The following is a 22,118-nucleotide window of genomic DNA, read 5'->3' as shown; positions in this document are numbered from 1 at the left end:
TGGCCCCACACCAACCGGACTATACACCAGACTTTCTATGAAGATTAGAAATGCCAGTTTATAGAGCTTTCTGGTTGGTACATGGGTGGATAACACAGCTTTTACTGTATACTATTTGCAGAAATGCCCATCAAAGATAAGCTAAAGGAGTGCAGATACTAAAGGGCTAGGTGTCAGACCAAGAGTGGTGAGAAAGAACTAGAGAGGTGATTGGTCCCACACCACTGTTGACCAATATATGCCACTTAGCATAATATATCATATTAATAGGAATTATCTGCACCATATATATGACAGTATGTATTAAGCACAAATATTATAGTAGTTATATAGCCTATATTGGCCCATCCCTTTACTATAATCCAGTTTTCTTGTGTTAGTATACCCTAATGCCTTGTGTTAGTGAAAGTAAGCTTTGGTTTAAGCACATAGCAAAACTGTAAGGATCAGGACATTTGATTATTTTAGCACAGCAACAGGTTATTCTCACAGACCTGTACTGGAATGTCCGAAAGGAAGAGGACAAGACATATAATTGCTCTACCCCAGTACAAACCCAGGAGGTGCCTTCATGCCCTTTGGTATTTGGAATGCATGTTTTCAGAACAAAGAGCTCTACAGTACATTATACACAGAAAAACAAGGTAGAAAACGGATTGGTTAAATGTAGTTTCAGTTGATGTACACGGTACCTCGTATTTATAAACAGATTGGGTACAAAAAGATGGATTTAGGAGTGTAACTTTGGGAGCACAACTTCTGAGTAAGGTAGGGTGACCAGATAGCAAATGTGAAAAAACGGGACAGGGATGCGGGGTAATAGGCACCTATATAAGAAAAAGTCCAAAAAATGGGACTGTCCCTTTAAAAATGGGACATCTGGTCACCCTAGTGTAAGGTGAATGTAACAACACTGCATGAGATGGCTTCATGGAGACTGGTATCATAGAACTGGAAGGGACCTTGAGAGGTCATCTAGTCCAATCCCCTGCACCCAAGGCAGGACTAAGTATTAACTAGACCATCCCTGACAGGTGTTTGTGCAACCTGCTCTTAAAAATCCCCAATGATGATCCACAACTTCCCTAGGCAATTTATTCCAGTGCTTAACTACTCTGACAGTTAGGAAGTTTTTCCTAATGTCCAACCTAAACCGCCCTTGCTGCATTTTAAGCCCATTGCCCTATCTTCAGAGGTTAAGAACAACAATTTTTCTCCCTCCTCCTTGTAACAACCTTTTATATACTTGAAAGCTGTTATCTTGTCCCCTCTTAGTCTTCTCTTCTTCAGACTAAACAAAACCAATTTTTTCTATCTTCCGTCACAGGTCATGTTTTCTACACCTTTAATCATTTTTCTAGAACTGTTTTCCTATGCTATATTATTTTTGTCTCATAGTAGTAAACGAGACTGACATTGGTTATTTGGTGTTTTCAGTATATTTCATAACAAAAAGTGTGGTCAAGCAACTGACTATACAATTTATCAACACTGCCCTTCATAACCTTGGTACATGGCATAAGGTTAGTCAGGGCACATATGCAGACTGAATGAATACTGCTAGCAAAAACTCCAATTTCAGGCACATGCACATCCTAGAACAAAATATACATATGGCAAGCACTCAAAGAAGAATTTATTTCACCTACATGGATTCTAAATGTAGTCATTGTCATTGCTTAAAATGCTGCCGATACTGTTCTTCAGTTTACCACCTTTTTATGATATTTCAGGATATATATGAAGCATTTTTCCCTGAAGAGGAGGTTTTAATTACAAATGCTACGCCAAATTTTGTTGTCACTTACATGGATAAACTCCAGTTGAAGGTGACATGAGATGGTTTTGTTTAACGGAAAGCAGAGTTTAACCCATTTACTTAAAAAGAGTGAATGGACACTTTTGGCCAGATTTTCAACAGTAGGTGAGTTCAGTTACATGCAAGAAAATGCACAGAATGAATATGTGTACAAATCAACTGTGTGTGCACACATAACCATATTCATAACAGGCCTTGTGAAAATGCAGATGAAAATGAAAATTCACTCTCTGGTTTTAATCAGATTTATTTGTGAGAGTAAATCTCTTCTTAAACCTTGCAATATCTTTTTCATTCTTGTATATTGACAATTTCATTTCAAAGTGATTTTAAAAAAGAAAGAAAGAATAAATTGATGAGTTTCACTCCAATGCCTGTAGTGGTACACTGCTTGGGTGGTTGAAACACAATTGAAGTGTGCACCAATCGCCCACTAATGTTCAGCCTGTCACCTTATTGCTGAAAATGAACCATCTTACTCAACAGATCTGTTCCCTGTGAGCATTCAGAGACATAGCTCCTAACTTCAGGGTCACAAATACACTATTATGTGTTTTATTCATGGTAGCAAACAGATCTAAGAAAGGATGAGTTTGATATCTCTCTTCTTTGCTGCTTTGAGCAGGGAGTTGGACTAGATGACCTCCTGAGGTCTCTTCCAATCCTAATCTTCTATGATTCTATGATTCTTGTGCATCAACAGAATTGTTTACTAAGGCCAGGACCCACAAAGGGACTTTGGTGTTGCAATGCTGAGCTTTGCAACATACCTAACTTTTACGCACCTAGAAAATCTCTGGACAAACACTGCAATCCACAAAGCCTGAATAAGGTGCCTTGGCTCCCTAGTCAATGATTGTGGTGAGATAAGAAAAGGAGTACTTGTGGCACCTTAGAGACTAACCAATTTATTTGAGCATAAGCTGAAGTGAGCTGTAGCTCACGAAAGCTTATGCTCAAATAAACTGGTTAGTCTCTAAGGTGCCACAAGTACTCCTTTTCTTTTTGCGAATACAGACTAACACGGCTGTTACTCTGAAACCTGTGGTGAGATAGGCACCTAAGAAGGTGATCCACAAAAGGCAGCATGCTGAGCAAGGAGACTGGACCCTGAGACTCCCATCTCTCTGGCAGTTGCCCTAACCACCAGATTATACAACCTAAAATAGGAGGCGGCACTATTTGTTCTCCTCTATACAGTGCTCATTGTTCCTCCATACCACTGGAGGTACAGTGTATAATAATTACTTATATAGAGCCTTATTTTTTTCAAAAGAGCTGTACAAACAGTCCCATTTAACCCTCACATTAATTAATCCTGTAGGACAAGTATTAATATCCCCATTTTACAAGTGGAGAATACAAGAAGGTCAAGGTCAGACAGCAAATAATTGTCAAACGAAGACACGAACCCAAATCTTTCATCTGAGATCCAACCCACTATCTTTCACTGTCACTCAGCTACTTTATTCAACCTTTCTTTGAATCAGTGTTCCCATCTGTATAACAGGTCTAACAATGCTTTGCAGTTATATAACACTTAACTGTAGCTCTCAAAATGCTTTACAAAGATGGGTAAGTATTAATATCCTTATTTTGCACACGGTATAACTAAGCACAAATTTAAATCAATGTGTGAGATAGGCACCACAGTCTAGTAAAGCACATACAAAAATTTTCACTTGAAAAGATATGGGCATTTTAAAATAGGTGGCTAGAAAAACAATTACTTTGCTAATGTAACTACAATGACTGCTATTAAGTCCCCATTATGATAACATATTTTGGTCTTTCTGTAAGTATAGAATTAAGAAAAGATATGATTAAGAAACATATTTTTGAACTTTGATAAGAAACTAAGCCATTCTGTACTTTTTCAGATTGGAGTATGGACCTAAAGTTATTGTCCCCGATTTTCCTTTCATTTAATCCATATTTGCACAAAGGTCTCTCCATCTTCAATAGATGGGCCCATCAGATCCAGTTCTTCTGTTTTCTCCTGCCTACTCATCCAGTTCTCCATCTTGCCTTGCCCACTGCTCTTGTTCCCTTGCTGCTGCTCCTCCTCCTCCTCCCAGAAACCGCTGGTTTTCATTCCCAACCCCTTTGTTCCTGAAAGATATTCTGGAATTAATGGGCTAGAGTCCATATGAACAAATTTAAATGACTAATACTTAACTATGTCGTAAAACACAAGGTATCATTAACTTTGGTATCCCTAAGGACATAAGGAACTACTTATTCTTTTCAATTCTATCACATTATTGTTCTGCCTCTTGTCTCAATGATTTTCTATGGAAAATGCACAGAAAAATTCACCTCCTCCATATGTATGTTTAATTTCTACCTAGGTCCCTAATTTAGGATCATAGAGAAATCATGTACTGTAGCACCTTGTTCTAGCTTGTGTCAGTGTTTTTGGATCTATCCTTAAGAGTTTAGGGCCACAGAATAGTTTCTTTGCTGGAAAGAAAATCAGTATTACCACCACATGATTTGCATTGGTCAAAGGCAGATTCATTCCATGACCACTGTAAGTATTTTGGAGAGTAACTCTGTCTTCCTGTGTGTTTGTGTTGTCTAACGAAACAGGATCCTGATCTTAGTTGGGTCCTTTGGGAGATACCACAATATAAATAATCAATAATCCAGTCTAGTCGGAGGCTGGTATTGAATTGATTTTCTTCATGATGGCCAAATTGTCCTCCTTGTACCATCACCAGGACTGTTCAGTGCCACCAACAGCAGAGACTAAAAAAGCAACAGCAAGGTATACTGAAGTGATTCCTCCACTCTATTATCATCTAACACTAATCAGTTTCAGGACACTATGTGCTGATCCACTAGAAGCACTTTATGCAGAAGACTGTGTAAGATAGAAAGTCATTAAAACCTGCTCAGTTTTTTGATATTTTAAAAGTCTCCCTATTATAAATTCAATTTTCAGGAGGGTAACAATAAATCAGTTTTTAAAATGTTGAAGTTAGCATAACAGGTCTCAGCCCAGAAAAAAATGATTGTAATAAATTTGTCTTAAAATGACTAACCATGTGCACATTGTAAGAGGAGAAAATGAATATGCTTTTTAAAAAATTCAGATGCTCTAGTACTCCTCTAGTATTCCCATAATTTAAAAATGGCATTGATTTAATACATCTGTCCTCATATTCAATAGCTGTCATAGGAATATTAGGCACATTCATGTCAGAGGAATAGTAGGAATGTTCAAACACAAGGGTATTTTAACAAGAGATTTAGAAATGAACAACAGTATATTATTCTCTCTCTAATTACACATAGGTAGAGAAACTTGGGTGATGCTATTGATTGATTCAAATAGAATTATTAAATTTTCCATGAACAGAGGGGACTCTAAGCTAGCAGATTGGTCTGGAAAGGTATAGAAAGAAGTGCCACTTCAGCAGCATTGTTCCCCTCCTTCCTTTGAAAGCCCCTCCACAGATAACTGCAGGGCTGAGCAAGGATGGGGGCAGAGCTCTTCTCCACAAAATGTTCCCTTCCTGTGATAGAGGATATCCAGACTTAATTTAATGCTACTTGAAAGTAGGGGTGTAGCCACAGCTAGGGCTAGGTGAGATGCAGCCCACCCACTTAGCATCCAGGCCCACCCAAATCTGAGCAGAGGTGTAGTGCTGCCACAGTGGCCTGGAGCAACACTCAGGCACCTGAAATTCAGGATGGAGTGTGGGCAGGGCTGGAGCCATCCGAATACACAGGTTGGGAGGGAGGGAGGGAGTCGTCCCAAGTGTGTGTGGGGAGGTGCCTTGTGCAGGCAGGTCTGGGTGGGGCCAGCGCTGGGGCCGGAGAGAAGCCAGTCTAGGCAACTAGGCACATGACTAGAGACTGGGGCAGCAGTGTGTAAGTGCAGGTTTCACAGACACAGCAGTGCCGGCAGGACAGAGGGACACGACTGGCTGGGCAGACGGAGACAGAGCCAGAGTTGAGAGAGGCGAGCAGAACTCTAGCTTGTGCACATGGGGCAGCCTCATCTTCTGGTGCCTGCTGAGCGGTAAGGGCCAGCTGGAGGAGGTGGGGAGAGACAGGCCCCCCGATCCCTCCTGCCCCCCTCCCCCCCCAGGGTCCCGGATCCCTCCTGCACCCCCCCAATCCCTCTTCACCCCAGTCCCAGGCTCCGCTATGCCCCCCAGTTCTGCTGCCTCACCCATGTCTCGCACTCCCCTGGGTCCTGCCCCTTCCCCCCTACTCTGGCCCTTGGCCTTTGCCCTCCCCTGTCCAGCCCCCCCACCCCAGTTTTCCCTCCCCTCTCTGGATAAACTTTCTCTCTTCCAAGATGGCGAGGCTCAGGGAACCAGTTTCCCTGGCTGGGTACCCTGTGGCGGGGGTTGGGGGGAAGATGTAGCCTGCGGACTCTGCTCAACTGAAGGGAGGGAGGGTCAGTGCCTATTATCTCCCCTCTCTGCCTTAAGGAATGTGGGGAATTTCAGCCCAAAAGGGGGGGAACTTTTTTTAGCCCAGCAGCTACCCACACTGGAGCATGAGGGCGGGGTCCTCGCTCCATGTGCATTATCAGCTCGACAGATGAAGCCATATCTGGGGGCACCAGGGCTAAGACAAGGGCATGGTGTTGGGGCAGAAGCTGAGCTAGCAGTCTGTCATTGCCCGCCCACCCAAATTTCCACTCCTAGCTACCCCGCTGCTTGAAAGAAGCATTAATCTGGGCTCTGCACCTGCACTTTCCTTAGAGCAGGAATTTTATGTAGCCATAGGGTGCCTGGCCAATAGCAGCACAGCTCCTAAAAGAGGCTGGCTGCTGGGGTCAGGGGAAGAGGAGGGCAAAGGAATCAGGGCTCTGAGGTGACTGTGTGAATGAAACTCCCAGAGGTAAAAAGAACAGGAGTACTTGTGACACCTTAGAGACTAACAAATTTATTAGAGCATAAGCTTTCGTGGGCTACAGCCCACTTCAACAGAGGTAAAGCTTTAGTCCCCTTCCCTAGGTATTTCCATAGCAGAATACAATTTGAGCTGTGGTCTGTCAGAAGTACAGAACATGCAGAGATTTTCCATGCCAGAAACGTATGTGTTCAATGGGATATATTCTATCTACTTCATTGAGGTAAATAATGTTATAGTAAGAGCAGAATCACCAACAGCACAGACTTTGTGGTATAACTGGTTTAGTGTCCTTGTGGAAGGCTTATACTGGAAAAACATCAAGGCCTTTGAGGATAAAATGTATTGAGCACAAGAGCACTCTAATATGTGAGGAATCAAAGCCCTACTTGCTAAATGTGTTATGTGAGGCACTGGCTGAGTTTCCAAACAAATAGTTTTCACTTTTTTTGCACCTTGCCTCTGCTGTCACTAGACTCATAGGCACTATGGTGAAGAGGAGAGTAGAAGAATCTGTATAGAATAAATTGACCATACTTCATAAAATACCTTTCCGTTTTAAACCTGGGATTTATAGGGGTATATAATGTAATAAGTATTGAGAAGCTTAAAATTGAAATCCTCTTGGATTGTAGTTAAGCTTATGTGTTAGTGTTCATAGAACCAGGGCACTCACGTTCTCACTTATTGCCAATTATTTACAGCAGAAGTGCTGAACCTGTAAACTGAGGTTACAAAAAAAAAAAAAATTCCTTTCGCTAAATACAACAAACCTATAACATTTTAACCCTCCTGCACTGTTTTTCTTGTTTTTCCTTTATTGACATGTATCCCAGTTTGGCGGAACTGTTTGGGCCTTGAGAAATTGAGAAACGTGTTCAGAGGAACATCCTGTAATTCAGAACTTTGAAATGTACTTTTTAGATTCTCAAAAATCAGACCATGTCTGAATTTTCATTTCTTTTGTATTGAATTTTTCCCTCTGTTGACAGGTTGACTCATTTTATCTATCGGTAGCGCAACATTTCTACCACACATCAATATGATATCTGAACATTTTGCAAAATTAAATTTATATTAAAAAAAAGATATCCAGTTCTCTCTCTTTCCCTCCCAGTGAGGCTCATGGTCATCCTAATCTTTTGTAAAAATGAATTCCAAAAGTATCCTAGGCTAACAACTGAGAGTTGAGGAGTTATGCGTATTAAATTATAAACATGAAAAATACAAGGCAAAATATTATTGTAACAATGCCCAATTTTATAAATGGATATTCACTTTTGAAGAAACTCATGAAGAATGAAAATATCTAAAAGAATTTCCTCCACATGTATCCTTGTTTGGAACCTAATATACTTGTTTTTAATCCTTCCACTTTCACATACTGAGCATAAAAATTAACTATGTATTAGCCAGTGTTATTCCTAAACCAGTAATTCATGCGTGAAATGTCATCCTTAGTCACATTCATAAGCCAATATTAATTCCAGAACAACCAAAAAAAATCAACTTTTTTCAGATAATTTTTCCAGTCCAAACAGTGAAGTAAAACATTATAAAATGTATCTTACCTGAGTGTTTGTGGAATGAAGCTGATTCATGTCACGACAGTTTTGAAAGTACAGAAACTGTAAAGACTTTGAATAAGAAAGGATACATTCGTATGGCTCCTGTTCTTGTCCCCACAGCCAGAATTTTCTGAACTGGGTCAAAAGCTAAGGCAGTAGGCAAATAAGGAAAACCATGGCGAACCGTCTGAAACAGAGCAAACAAACGCAATTAAAGTATAGGGCCTGTAGCACTAAATTCACTATACATATTGCATATCAACTGCATATAAGTAGAATCTACAAATTGTTCAAAACTGTATTGTTCATAATAAATTTTATCAAAAAATCTATTTTGAAAGATATGCTATTTTCAACCATACAGTTTATTTTCCATCAAAGCTATTTTAAATTATGTATTTTACCCAGTAATATCATTGGATTTTATACATATTTATAGTAACAAAGGAAATGACAAAAAATATGTATGAATGAAAACAACTGATACACGTTGTTCATTTGCTTTATAGATATTCTTTCACACTATCAAAGAGAGCCCTAGATGCCAACTGATGACATTACATGAAATGGAGTACTTGTGGCACCTTAGAGACTAACCAATTTATTTGAGCATGAGCTTTCGTGAGCTACAGCTCACTTCATCGGATGCATGCCGTGGAAACTGCAGCAGACTTTATTTATACACAGAGAATATGAAAAAATACCTCCTCCCACCCCACTGTCCTGCTGGTAATAGCTTATCTAAAGTGATCATCAGGTGGGCCTGGATTTGTGCTGGAAATGGCCCACCTGATGATCACTTTAGATAAGCTATTACCAGCAGGACAGTGGGGTGGGAGGAGGTATTTTTTCATATTCTCTGTGTATAAATAAAGTCTGCTGCAGTTTCCACGGCATGCATCCGATGAAGTGAGCTGTAGCTCACGAAAGCTCATGCTCAAATAAATTGGTTAGTCTCTAAGGTGCCACAAGTACTCCTTTTCTTTTTGCGAATACAGACTAACACGGCTGTTACTCTGAAACATTACATGAAATGGTGCCTCAGAACACTGCCACAAACAGGAGCAACAAAAAGAAAATGGAATTAGAACAGGAGTTCTCAAAGTAGGGGTCTACTTCAGTTGTCTGGAGGGACACAATCATCCTCCTTTTCTTATCCTTTAATTAAAATATATTATGTTTCTAGTCCTAATAGTTGCAGAGATGAACTTGAAAAAGTGAACTGAGCATAAACTGATGCAGTAATGCATGCCTGAATCTGCAGACACACTGAAACAATAGCAACATAGTCCTTAAACTGGAGATTGTGAACATGTTTTAGGAGGAGGGGAGGAATCTGCCTTTCTGATGTTGCCAAGTGGGAGAAATGCGCCAGCTAGATTACAGTATGGAAAAAATAGTCCTGTAGGGGAAATGTTAAGAATTACTGCACAAGAACTTATATGGCAGCATTACTTCAAAATAAACTGCTTGGTTTTCAGCATCCCAGCCTGAGTTGGAATATTGTGCAATACAAATCCTCAACTGTCATCAAACTTTCAAGGACCACCAAGGTTTTGAATTGGGGCAATATTCTCTACTGTCTCTGTTCTTTGGTTGTCCTCCCCCCCTCCCCCACCCCCAATTGCCTATTTCACAGAATTTCTTGATAACCGGGATTTCTGTGTTCTTGTGAATTCATTTCCTTCACCGTGAGAAGAAAGCATGATTCTGCACTCTCTACATGGCTTATTTTTGTTGTTAATAATTAAAAGTTCTCTTCTGAAGAAGAAAATATATTTTGCATTTCCAGCCATTCCAGTACCAATAACATTTTCTTGTAGGGTTTTCCTGGCTAGAGCTTCCCTTGGATCTGGAGGCCTGGAAGGTCAAGGATTTTATAAAACCTGTTCTGCATTTGTGTCCATATTTTTAGCATTTTCTTTTTATTCCCAGTGTTTTTATGGTGTAAAAAGAGTCAGACTTTTCATTAATAAATAACCCTCAAAAGACATGTGGAGGGATGTTTGTGTATTTACATATGTATGTGTAGGGTCGACAATGTAATAGTTCAGAAATCAAAATAACATCCTAGCATTTAAATGAATCGTAAACACGGGATATATTGGTATTCATCTCTTTGAAATGTACTGTGAATGGTGGAGGAACAAGGAAATTGCCTTATGTTAATTCTGTAGCTAAGTACCAGTGATGGACCTCCTTCACAGTCATCCTAATTACCTTTTTGTTCCCAGAGGAACCCCAACTTGTCGAAGAGGACATGAAATTGAATAAAAAATCCTTGGGTCCTGATTCTGTCATCTCAGATTTCCTTAAGCTTCACCAGGGGAAGTTTGAGTCACAAGACTGAGGTCCCAGTTAGGCTGGTAAGCCCTGAATGCGATATTTGGGCATTGGACTATAATTTATTAACTGAATTCTAAAGGAACTCTTTGCAACTATAAAGCTCACCATCTCTGCTATGAATCTAAACGTCAATGAATTGAACTCATGTCTGTATGTATACTGGTCTTTCTCTCTCTCTCTTGTTTTTTAATAAATTTTAGTTTAGTTAATAAGAATTGGCTGTAGCTGTATTTGGGTAAGATCTGGAATATTCAATAATCTGGGAGGTAATGCATCCGATCCTTTGGGATTGGTGGAACGTTTTCTTTTATATGATGAAATAAGATTTTAAGGAATCATCATATTTGACTTAGGTAGATGGAGTCCTGAGGCTGGATCACTTTAAGGGAACTGTGTTTGGACTTCTGAGTCACCAGTGAGGTAATAAAGAAGCTGTTTTATGCTGTCTTGGTAAATCTAAATACGGAATATCCACCAGCTTTATGGGAATTGTCTGCCCCATTCTTTGCAGTTCACCCTAATTGAGTGACCACAGCTGGCCCCCACTGGAACCCCGGTCACAAACTGCATTTTCTGTAGAGATCAACATGATTTTTTTTTTTTACATTAAGTGGAAGACTCAATTCCAGGAACAGAGAAAAAACCATCTGTGTGGCTGACAGCATTCTTTCAAAAGACTGACCCATGAACAGCCAATCGTCGAGGCACAGGAATACTAAAATCGTCTCTCAATGAAGGTAAGCAGCCACCACTGTTAGAATCTTTGAAAACACTCTTGGAGCTGTGGTGAGTCCAAAGGGGAAAACTCAGTATTGAAATGATCCTGGTCCGTAACAAATTTTTGTTTTGTTTTCTGTGAGATGGATGTATCACTGTATGGCAATATGCATATTGTAGTTCGAGGGCCAAAAAACAATCCCTTGAATTTAGTGAAGAAATTATAGCTGCCAGAGTCATGATCATGAACTTCTGAGACTTTACAAAATTGGTTTAGTAGTCTTAAAACTAAAATCAGTCTCCACCTTCCATTTTTCTTTGGCATGAGAAAGTATCTTGATTAGAAGCCCTTTCCCTCCATGTTGAGTAGAGACAGCCTCTATCATTCCTAAACAAAGAAGGGAGTTTATTGCCCGTCTCAGGAAGTGCTAGTGAGAGGGGTCCCCATGGGTGGCGGGTATAATAGGCCAGTGGCAGCTCAGCCTCCCTTGGTGCTGCTGCAGCCAACAGACGCCCTGGTTGCAGGGTTTTGAGGGGAAGTTTTTATTTAGTCTGCCTGTGGTGTGAGAAACTGCTACCTGTGGGAATTTGCTACCTGTAGCAGTTACTCATATGTAAGGGATTGTAAAAAACTGCTATCTGATGTAGCAAATTCCCACAGATAGCAGTTTCTTGAAGTACACCAGTCGCGGGGGGCTAGCAGGGGGGTCTCAGGGCTCTGGCCAGCTAGGGGCTCCTCTGGCCGCAGGGGGGCAGTGAGGGGGGTCTCAGGGCTCCGGCCACGGAGGAGGGAACAGAAGGGATGCAGCCATGGCTAGCCTCCCCAAAGGGGGCTCCACCTGCCACCCATGGGGGTCCCTGAAGAGCGATGGAGAAGAAGGGTGGAAAGGAGGGAGGGAGGTAAAGTGGATGTAGCTCAATGTTACAATCTCCAAGACCCACTGTCTGTAGTAATCCACTCCCAGGCATAACAAAAATCAGAAAGTCTGTCTCCAAATGTGGAGAGGTGGCAAATTGTTGCAAGTGGTGAACTAAAGACTGGAGAGGTTGCAAACCATCAACCAACCCATCAAAACTAGTGTTTCAGTAAGGATGCTCGTTGAATATTCAGGCCTGATGGATGAGTGATTCTCTTCCTCTGGAACCTATGGATTTTGCAAAACGGGGAGTCTTTGAAAACCAGAGAATTGGGTTGGAAGGGAACACTGGGTGCTTTGTGACCTACCAAATTTTCTTTTGTTTGTAAGGGTATAAATTCCCAGAGATTGTAAAGTGGCTTTGGAGTCTTTCAAAGAGCACAGGAACTCATCCATGTTCTCATCAGAAAACAACTTCAAACCATCAAAAAGGGAGGTCCTGTGCAGTTCTCTGGACCTCTCCAGGAAAGTGGGACAGTTGGATCCAGAATGCCGTGCACATAACTACTGCTGTAGAATGATGTCTGCTACATCTAAGGACACCTGAAGGGATGTCCTGACCAGTAACTGCCCCTTAGCAATGATGGCCTGAAAATGCTTACTCTTTTCCAGTGGAAGGTGCAGTAAATTTTGTGTAGTTTATGTAATTATATTTTGCCATGACTGCCTGGTAATTTGTGATAAAAAACTGTAAGATTGCAGATGAGTAAGATTTCTACCTGACAAGGTCCACGACCTTCTTGTCATATGGGGTCAGCTTGGTGCAATGTTGTTTCCCCCACTCATTCACCACATCCACCACCAGAGAAGTAGATGGAGGTGAGAATAAAAATTCAGAGTTTTAATTTAGCTAAACGTAAATGTATAATACAGGAACAAAGAATGTAGGCCATACTTACAGGATGAGAGACTATCCTGGGAATCGGTGACTCTGAAAAAGATTTAGGGGTAATGTTGGATAATCAACTGAACATGAGCTCCCAATCTCCCAGTGCAATCCTGGGATGCATAAACAGAGGAATCTCAAATAGGAGTAGAGAGGTTAATTTTACCTCTGTATTTTGCAGTGGTGTGACTGCTGCTAGAATACTGTGTCCACTTCCGGTGCCCATAATTCAAGAAGGATGTCGATAAATTGGAGAGGGTTCAGAGAAGAGCCACAAGAATGACTAACGAATTAGAAAACGTGCCTTAGCCCTGGTCTACACTATAGGGTTAAGTCGAATTTAGCTGCGTTAGGTCGATTTTAAAATGAATGAGTCTACACAACTAACCCCTTTCCGTCGACCTAAAAAGCTCTTAAAATTGACTTCTGTACTCCTCCCTGGCGAGGAGAGTAGCACTATAATTGACCTTGCTGGGTCAAATTTGGGGTAGTGCAGACGCAATTCGACGGTAATGGCCTCTGGGAGTTATCCCAGAGTGCTCCAATGTGACTGCTCTGGACAGCACTTTGAACTCCAATGCACTAGCCAAATACACAGGAAAAGCCCCAGGAAACTTTGAATTTCATTTCCTGTTTCGTCAGCTTGGCAAGCTCAGCAGCACAGGTGACCATGCAGTTCCCCCAGAATTGCAAATGAGCTCCACCATGGACCAAAAGAGAGATACTGGATCTCACTGCTGTGTGGGGAGAAGAATCTGTGCAGGCCAAACTCCGGTCAAAAAGAAGAAATATTAATACATATGCCAAAATCGCACAGGGCATGGTGGAGAGAGGCTACAACAGGGACACTCAGCAGTGCCGCATGCAAGTTAAGGAGCTCAGGCAAGCCTACCAAAAGACAAAGGAGGCAAATGGTCGCTCCAGATCAGAGCCCCATACGTGCCACTTCTATGATCAGCTGCATGGCATTCGTGGGGGGACCCTACCACTATCCCACCACTGTCCATGGACACCTGCAAGGGGGGAGTCTCACGCAACAGGGAGGAGGATTTTGTGGATGAGGAGGAGGAGGAGGAGGAGTTGGAGAATGCGCAGCAGGCAAGCGGTGAATCCGTTCTCCTCAGCAGCCAGGACCTTTTCATCACCCTGGAGCCAATACCCTCTCAAGGCGGGATCCCCGACCCTGAAGCTGGAGAAGGCAGCTCTGGTGAGTGCACATTTGTAACTACAGTACAGGGTTTAAAAGTAATAGTGTTTAATGTTTGATTTGCCCTAAATAATTGGGATGAATTCGCGGCCAGTACAGCTACTGGGAAAGTCTGTTAACATGTCTGGGGATGGAGTGGGAATCCTCCAGGAACATCTCCATGAAGCTCTCCTGGAGGTACTCTGAAAACCTTTGCAGAAGCTTTCTGGAGAGGGCTGCCTTATTTCGTCCTCCACGGTAGGACACTTTACCACGCCAAGCCAGTAGCAAGTAGTATGAAATCATTGCTGCACAAAGCATGGCAGCGCATGGTCCTCGGTTTTGGTCACATTCAAGCAACATTAGGTCTTTATCTTTCTGTGTTAGCCTCAGGAGAGTGATATCATTCATGGTCACCTGGTTGAACTAGGGGGATTTTTGTAAGGGAACAGTAAAAGGACCCCGTTCATGCTGGGTTGTTTGCGCTTGGCTAAAAGGGATCATCCCGGAGAATAGCCACACTGCGGGGGAAGCGGTGAAGAGATAATCCCAGAGAATAGCCATGTGGCGGCACGGGGGGGAGGTGTGTGCTGCACATCCACCCGAAAACCGCAGCCCCTCCTTTTAAATGTGAAACCCACTCGGCATTGCTTGCTATGGGAAAGAATGGCGCTGCACTTTGAAACCATTCCCACATGTTATGAAGGGGTAAGAAGCCAACCCTGCATACCAAAAGGCTTACTATGGCTGCCTGGAAACTGAATTCTGTTGCCCAGCTGTCTGTGATGTGTCACCATACCAGCTCAATATAAAAAGCAAAATGCGACCTTGTACCTAAAGCACATGTGCTGTCTGCTGTGAATTGCTTGATTCACTGTGAAAGAGTCTCCCTTTTGTTCTCAGAAATGTATCATCTAAATTTTACTCTCCCTTTTTATCTCCCCCTGATGCAAATGTTTCTATGCTCCCCCCATCATGTCCGTACCTGAGGTTATCGCAGATTAGAAGGCAAAAAAAAACGCACTCGCGATGACATGTTTCCCGAGCTCATGCAGTCCTCCCGCACTGATAGGGCATGGCTTAATGCATGGAGGCATTCAGTGGTAGAGGCCAGGAAAGCATTAAGTGAGCGCAAAGAGCAGAGGCAGGAGGCGATGCTGAGGTTAATGGGGGAGCAAACAGACATGATGAAGCGTCTATTGGAGCTGCAGGAAAGCCAACAAGAGCACAGCCCCCGCTGCATCCATTGTATAACCGCCTGCCCTCCTCCCCAAGTTCCATATCCTCCTCACCCGGACACCCAAGAACGTGGGGGTGGGGAGGTGCCAGCGCCAGGCACCCAGCCACTCCACTCCAGAGGATGGCCTAAGCAACAGAAGGCTGTCATTCAAACAGTTTTGATTTGTAGTGTGGCTACAATAAGCAATGTGGCCTTGTCCTTCCCTCCTCCTGCACCCCACCCAACCCGGGCTACCTTGTCAGTTATCTCACTTTTTTTTCTAATTAATAAAGAAAGAATGCATGGTTTCAAAACAATATAGTTACTTTATTTCCTTTGCCAGCTGCGATCGAAGGGGGGAGGGTGGTTGGCTTACAGGGAATTAAAATCAACAAAGGGGGCGGGTTTACAGCAAGGAGAAACACACACAACTGTCACACCGTAGCCTGGCCAGTCATGAAACTGGTTTTCAAAGCTTCTCTGATGCGCAGCGCACCTAGCTGTGCTCTTCTAAATCACCCTGGCTGCTCAAAATCGGCCGCCAGGCGATTTGCCTCAACCTCCCACCCTACCATAAACGTCTCCCCCTTACTCACACAGATATTGTGGCGCGCACAGCAAGCAGCAATAACAATGGGAATGTTGGTTGCGCTGAGGTCTAACCTAGTCAGCAAACAGCACCAGCAAGCTTTTAAATGTCAAAAGGCACATTCTACCACCATTCTGCACTTGCTCAGCCTATAGTTGAACTGCTCCTTACTACTGTCCAGGCTGCCTGTGTACAGCTTCATGAGCCATGGGAGCAAGGGGTAGGCTGGGTCCCCAAGGGTAACTACTGGGATTTCAACATCCCCAACAGTAATTTTCTGGTCTGGGAAGTAAGTCCCTTCTTGCAACTGCTCGAACAGTCCGGAGTTCCTAAAGATGTGAGCATCGTGCACCTTTCCCAGCCATCCCACGCTGATGTCGGTGAAATGTCCTTTGTGATCCACTAGTGCTTGCAGCACCATTGAGAAGTACCCCTTGTGGTTTACATACTGGTTGGCAAGGTGGTCCGGTAAAAAGATAGGGATATGCATTCCATCTATCGCCCCACCATAGTTAGGGAACCCCATTGCAGCAAAGCCACCCAGTATGACCTGCACGTTTCCCAGAGTCACTACCCTTGCTGGCAGAACGTCAGTGATTGCACTGGCTACTTGGATACACAGGAGTCCCCGCAGTAGACCTGCCCACTCCAAATTGATTCCTGACTGACCGGTAGCAGTCAGGCGTTGCAAGCTTCCACAGGGCTATCGCCACTCGCTTCTCAGCTGTCAGGGCAGCTCTCATCTTGGTATTCCTGCACGTCAGGGTGGGGGAAAGCAACTCACAAAGTTCAAGGAAAGTGGCCTTACGCATGTGAAAGTTTCACAGCTGCTGTGAATCATCCCATACCTGCAACACTATGCGGTCCCACCAGTCTGTGCTTGTTTGCCGGGCCCAGAATCGGTGTTCCACTGTATCAACCAGCCCCACTGCCGCCATGATGTCCCAATTGCCACAGCCCGTGCTTTCAGGAACGTCTGTGTCCATGTCCTCATCACAATCGCTCTCGTGCTGGTGTGCTTAGCCCAGTTCTGCACATACTCCAGGATAATGCGCAAACCGTTTACAATGCTCACAACAGCAGCGGTGACAGTGAGCTGAGCGGGCTCCATGCTTGCCGTGGTATGGCGTCCGCACGAGTAACCCAGGAAAAAAGGCACAAAACAATTGTCTGCCATTGCTTTCATGGAGGAGGAAGGGCCATCTGACGACATGTACCCAAAACCACCCTTGACAATGTTTTTGCCTCATCAGGCATTGGGAGTTTAACTCAGAATTCCAATGGGCAGCGGAGACTGCAGGAACTATGGGATAGCTACCCACAGTGCACTGCTCCGTAAGTAGATGCTAGCCATGGTATTGAGGACACACTAGGCTGACTTAAGGCGCTTAGTGGGGACATACACAATTGACTGTATACAATCAATTTCTAAAAATCAAATTCTATAAAATTGACCTAATTTCATGGTGTAGACATACCCTTATAGTGATAGACTCAAGGAGCTCAATCTATTTAGTGTAACAAACAGAAGGTTAAGAGGTGACTTGACTACAAGTTATAAGTACCTGCATGGGGAACAAATATTTATTAAAGAGCTCTTCAATCTAGCAGACAAACGTATAACAAGATATAAAGGCTGAAAGTTGAAGATAGACAAATTCAGGCAGGAAATAACGTATACATTTTTAACTGTGAGACGAATTAATCACTGGAACAATTTACCAAGGATCATGGTGAAGTCTTTATTACTGACCACTTTTAAACCAGGATTACAACGAGGAGTCCGGTGGCACCTTAAAGGCTAACAGATTTATTTGGGCATAAGCTTTCCTGGGTAAAAAACCCACTTCTTCAGATGCAGGATTGGATTTTTTCTAAAAGATATGGTCTATGAATTATTTTGGGGAAGTTCTATGGCCTGTATTATACAGGTGGTCAAGCTAGATGATCATAATGGTCCCTTCGGCCCTTGGAATCCATGAATTATGCCAAACCAACCTAATTTCCTTCTTTGACAAAATTACTGGCCCAGTAAATGGTGAGGGGAGCTGTAGGTGTGACAGATCTTGGTTTTTGGTAAAGCTTTTGATGCAGTCCCACATGATATTCTCATAAGCAAACTAGAGAAATGTGTTCTAGATAAAATTACTATAAAATGGGTGCAAATCTGGTTGAAAGATTGTACTCAAAGAGTAGTTATCAATGCTTCACAGCCAAACTGGAAGGATGTATCTAGTGAGATCCTGCAGGGGTTTGTCCTGGGTCCGGGACTATTCAATATTTTCATTAATTACTTGGATAATAGATTGGAGAGTATCCTTATCAAATCTGTGGGCAAAACCAAGCTGGGAAGGATTGCTAGCACTTTGGAGGATAAGGATTAGAATTCAAGATGACCTTGACAAATTGAAGAACTGGTCTGAAATCAACAAGGTGAAATTCAATATAGACAAGTGCAAAGTACTACACTTAAGAAAAAAATCAAATGCCCAAATACAAAATGGGGAATATCTGACTAGGTAGTAGTACCTCTGAAAAGGATCTGAGGTTACAGTGGATCACAAATTGATTATGAGCCAGCAATACGATACAGTTGAGAAAGAGGCTAATATCATTCGGGGGGGGGGGTGTATTAATAGGAATGTCGTACGTAAGACATAGGAGGTAATTATTCTACTCTACTCAGTAGTGGTGAGGCCTCAGCTGGAGCTCTGTGTCCAGTTCTGGGCACCACACTTTAGGAAAGATGTGGACAAGTTAGAGAGTCCAGAGAAGACCAACAAAAATGATCAAAGGATTAGAAAACCTCACATATGAGGAAAGGTTAAAAAAAACTGGGCATGTTTAGTCTTGAGAAGAGAAGTCTGAGGGGGCCTGATAACAGTCTTCAAATAATTTAAGGGCTGTTATCAAGAATATGGTGGTCAACTGTTTTCCATGTCCACTAAAGGTAGGCCAAGAAATAATGGACTTAATCTGCAACAAGAGAGATTTAGGTTAGATATTAGGAAAACTTTATAACAATAGTGAAGCACTAGAACAGGCTTCCAAGGAAGCTTGTGAAACCTCTGTCAATGTAGGCTTTTAAGAACAGGTTAGATAAACCCCTGTCAGAGATGGTCTAGATTTACTTTGTCCTGCCTCAGTTAAGGTGGCTGGACTTGATGATTTCTCAAGGTCCCTTCCAACCTACGTGTCTACGATTCTATATAGGAGACTTGTGTATGGATTTAGTCCTATCTAGCTAATAACTAAGAGGTCTTATCCTTTAGACTACTTGTATGTAATCTGACTCTCCTCAACAAACGAGGTCCAGGGTAACTACTGGGAACTTAACTTACTGGTTTAGATGAAATTCAGATACCATCTTCATAAAAAATTTAGGATGTGGGCACAGAACCATATTATCCTCATAGAACACAGTAGGGATGTTCAACCATCAGGTTTGTGATGTCGATTTAGCAGGTCTACTGAAGATCTGCTAAATCAACGGCAAAGCACTCTCCAGTCAACTATGGTACTCCAGCTCCCCAGTAAAGTAAATCAGCTGGAGAGCATCTCCCATCGAAGCAGTGCAGTGAAGACACTGGGGTAAGTCGACCTAAGTTACATCAACTCCAGCTACATTATTCACGTAGCTGGAGTAGTGTAACTTGGTCAATTTATCACGATAGTGAAGACAAGCCCTAAGTCTCCATGATGGTCGTATAATCACTTAGAATACAATCTATAAAAAGGAGAATGCTCATTGTACAATATAATGGTTCAAATGAAGATGATTAGCAGCAAACAGGCAGGAAGATGTAAAAAGTAGCATGAAGGAAGAATAGAGTTCAATATACTTAAGCATATGACAGGCTGCTTAGTGGATTTTGAGACAGCTCAAAGAAAATCTGGATTATATGGGTGCTAATAGTCCAAAATTGAGGGACATAAATACCAGTGGAGCACTGTACTAAAGAAAGACCCATAATGCAAACCTCTTCCACTTTGTAGCACAGACATTTATTTTTGAAGGCTTCTGACACTAGCAGAATTTCTTGAGATTCCCAGTAACAAAAAAGGCTCAGTCCACGGATGCAGCCAAGTTCCACTCAACACAATTGAAGATAAGGGGACAAAAACAGCATTATGGTTCAAGGCATGGCACAATTTGGAACAGCCTTGGGACTACTGGAGGTTGTGCCTGGCTTTAACAGCCACCAACAAGCCAGTCTATCAACCAGGGATTGCTGGAATGCAGCTACGTTTCAGCCCACCTTCTCCCTGACCAGACTTCAACATGCCCCCTATGCCAGGGACTATGTGAAGTGTGGTGTACAATTGATCATGTTCCCCTATATTTCAGGAATTCCCCAAAAGCTGGTGAAGCTCCAGAGGAACAAAGGGGCTATACCAGGGCTGACCATCTGGCCCTAAAAGTCTTGTTTGCATCATGCTTCCAGGCCATAAGATCCACTGGATCTTGAAGAAGAACCTGATCTCAATCTAATGATACATCTGGAAGAACTGGAAGTTGAACTGGAGGTTTCACTAGCAGAGTCAGAGATCTAACCAACCAAACTAATGAGGACATATGAAAACCAGTAACATGGAATCCGGAATCCTGTCTGATTTTCCTAAGAACTCTTGTCAGCGGAGGTAAGAAGGGGAAGTAGTACAAGAGCATGTTAACTTAGAGAGGCAGAAGCACGTGGGCTGGTGTTGCACTCTACCCCATACTTTGGGCTATGCCTAGGGTGACCAGATGTCCCGATTTTATAGGGACAGTCCTGATTTTTGGGTCTTTTTCTTATTACCTATTACCCCTCACCCCCTGTCCCGATTTTTCACACTTGCTGTCTGGTCACCCTAGCTGTGGCTAACAGGCACAGTATAGCCCTAAACTATGGATACTAAAATAAGAAAATATCAACAAAACTAGAAATCATGTACATGATTAAATTGTCTAAATAGCAGATAGTGGGATCACAAAGGGAATCCTAAAATAGCAGCCCTGTGCTCTGTGGATTGTAGGCACTACTTATTCTTGCCATGAAAGAAGGAGCCAAAAAGAGCAACAGAGAAGGCAGTGAGGAGATCAGGCTTCTCACCACATAATCCCAACTTCTGTCTCCTTTTTTGGCATCTTGATCCCTGGAGGCAGAAGAATGGAGCAATACCTATGCTCCTCAGATCACATCAAGTGTATACCAAATATATACAATGTTTTCTTCTAAACAAAACAAACCAAGCTGAGGATACAACTTTAACCAAAATCCTTCTTCAGCATTTTGAATTCCTTTTTCAAAGGCAATGAGTTGGAATAAACTTTACCCCACCAATATGCATGTATAGCTCATTAATATTCTTTATGCAAATAAATTATCTAGACTTATGTAGGAATAAGATTAATTGGGTCTGACAGCATTTCATGCATAAAACTGAAAACATTACCAAAACTGTATAGAACACAACACAGTCATTTCAGTTCAATTAAGCTACACAGGAGATGTAATCAGATTCTTTTGTAGCTGTAGCAACAAAATCCCACTAGAATTTAGTGTGCATGCAACGATATAATTATTTATACAGTGATGATAGCTTCTAATAACTCTTGTCCTATGGTAAGATATATTAGCTTGTAAAGCTATTTCCTTACAAAGTATTTTTGATCTTCCATAAATAACTCCAGAAAATACAGACTTTAAAATTGATTTTAAAGGGTTTCCATGAAGTAACACAGTATATGCTCAGAAATCGCTTGTGTGTAATCTGTCTAATAATATAAAATTTATTGAAGCCTGGAGTTCTGTTAATATTTTATAGATAAAACATTTTGGGGGTCAAATTTGAAAGCAGGATTGATTTATTCAGGTGTGTAATTATTTGAGAAAATACTCTTTTTGGGGGGTTAAAAATGGATAATGATGCCCAGGGTTATGAGTCAGGATGCTAGATTCTATTTCTAGTGTGCCACCAACATGCTTTGTGTCCTTACATAAGTCACTTACACT

General features: G+C 42.2%; 1 protein-coding gene and 1 long non-coding RNA gene across 15 annotated transcripts in view; one reads left to right on the top strand and one right to left on the bottom strand.

The window, feature by feature from the left end:
• The window catches only part of STXBP5L (syntaxin binding protein 5L), a 441,073-nt gene that overhangs the window by 393,653 nt on the left and 25,302 nt on the right, over window positions 1-22,118 (bottom strand). For 13 of the 14 annotated variants that reach the window (XM_073309811.1, XM_073309757.1, XM_073309702.1 and 10 more), the window contains one exon: window positions 8,352-8,449. In XM_073309811.1, coding sequence (XP_073165912.1) covers window positions 8,352-8,449 — 98 coding nt within the window. Of the gene's footprint in view, window positions 1-8,265; window positions 8,450-22,118 lie in introns of those variants that run through there. The other variant, XM_073309821.1, reaches the window with a different exon arrangement.
• On the top strand, window positions 5,718-20,566 carry LOC140897337 (uncharacterized). The gene is made up of 4 exons (XR_012154708.1): window positions 5,718-5,849; window positions 10,497-10,628; window positions 11,220-11,345; window positions 20,471-20,566. It is a non-coding gene; the product is annotated as an uncharacterized lncRNA (long non-coding RNA).

Source organism: Lepidochelys kempii, chromosome 1 (assembly GCF_965140265.1).
Source record: "Lepidochelys kempii isolate rLepKem1 chromosome 1, rLepKem1.hap2, whole genome shotgun sequence".
NCBI lineage: Eukaryota > Metazoa > Chordata > Testudines > Cheloniidae > Lepidochelys > Lepidochelys kempii.
This window is presented reverse-complemented; position numbering and strand designations above follow the sequence as displayed.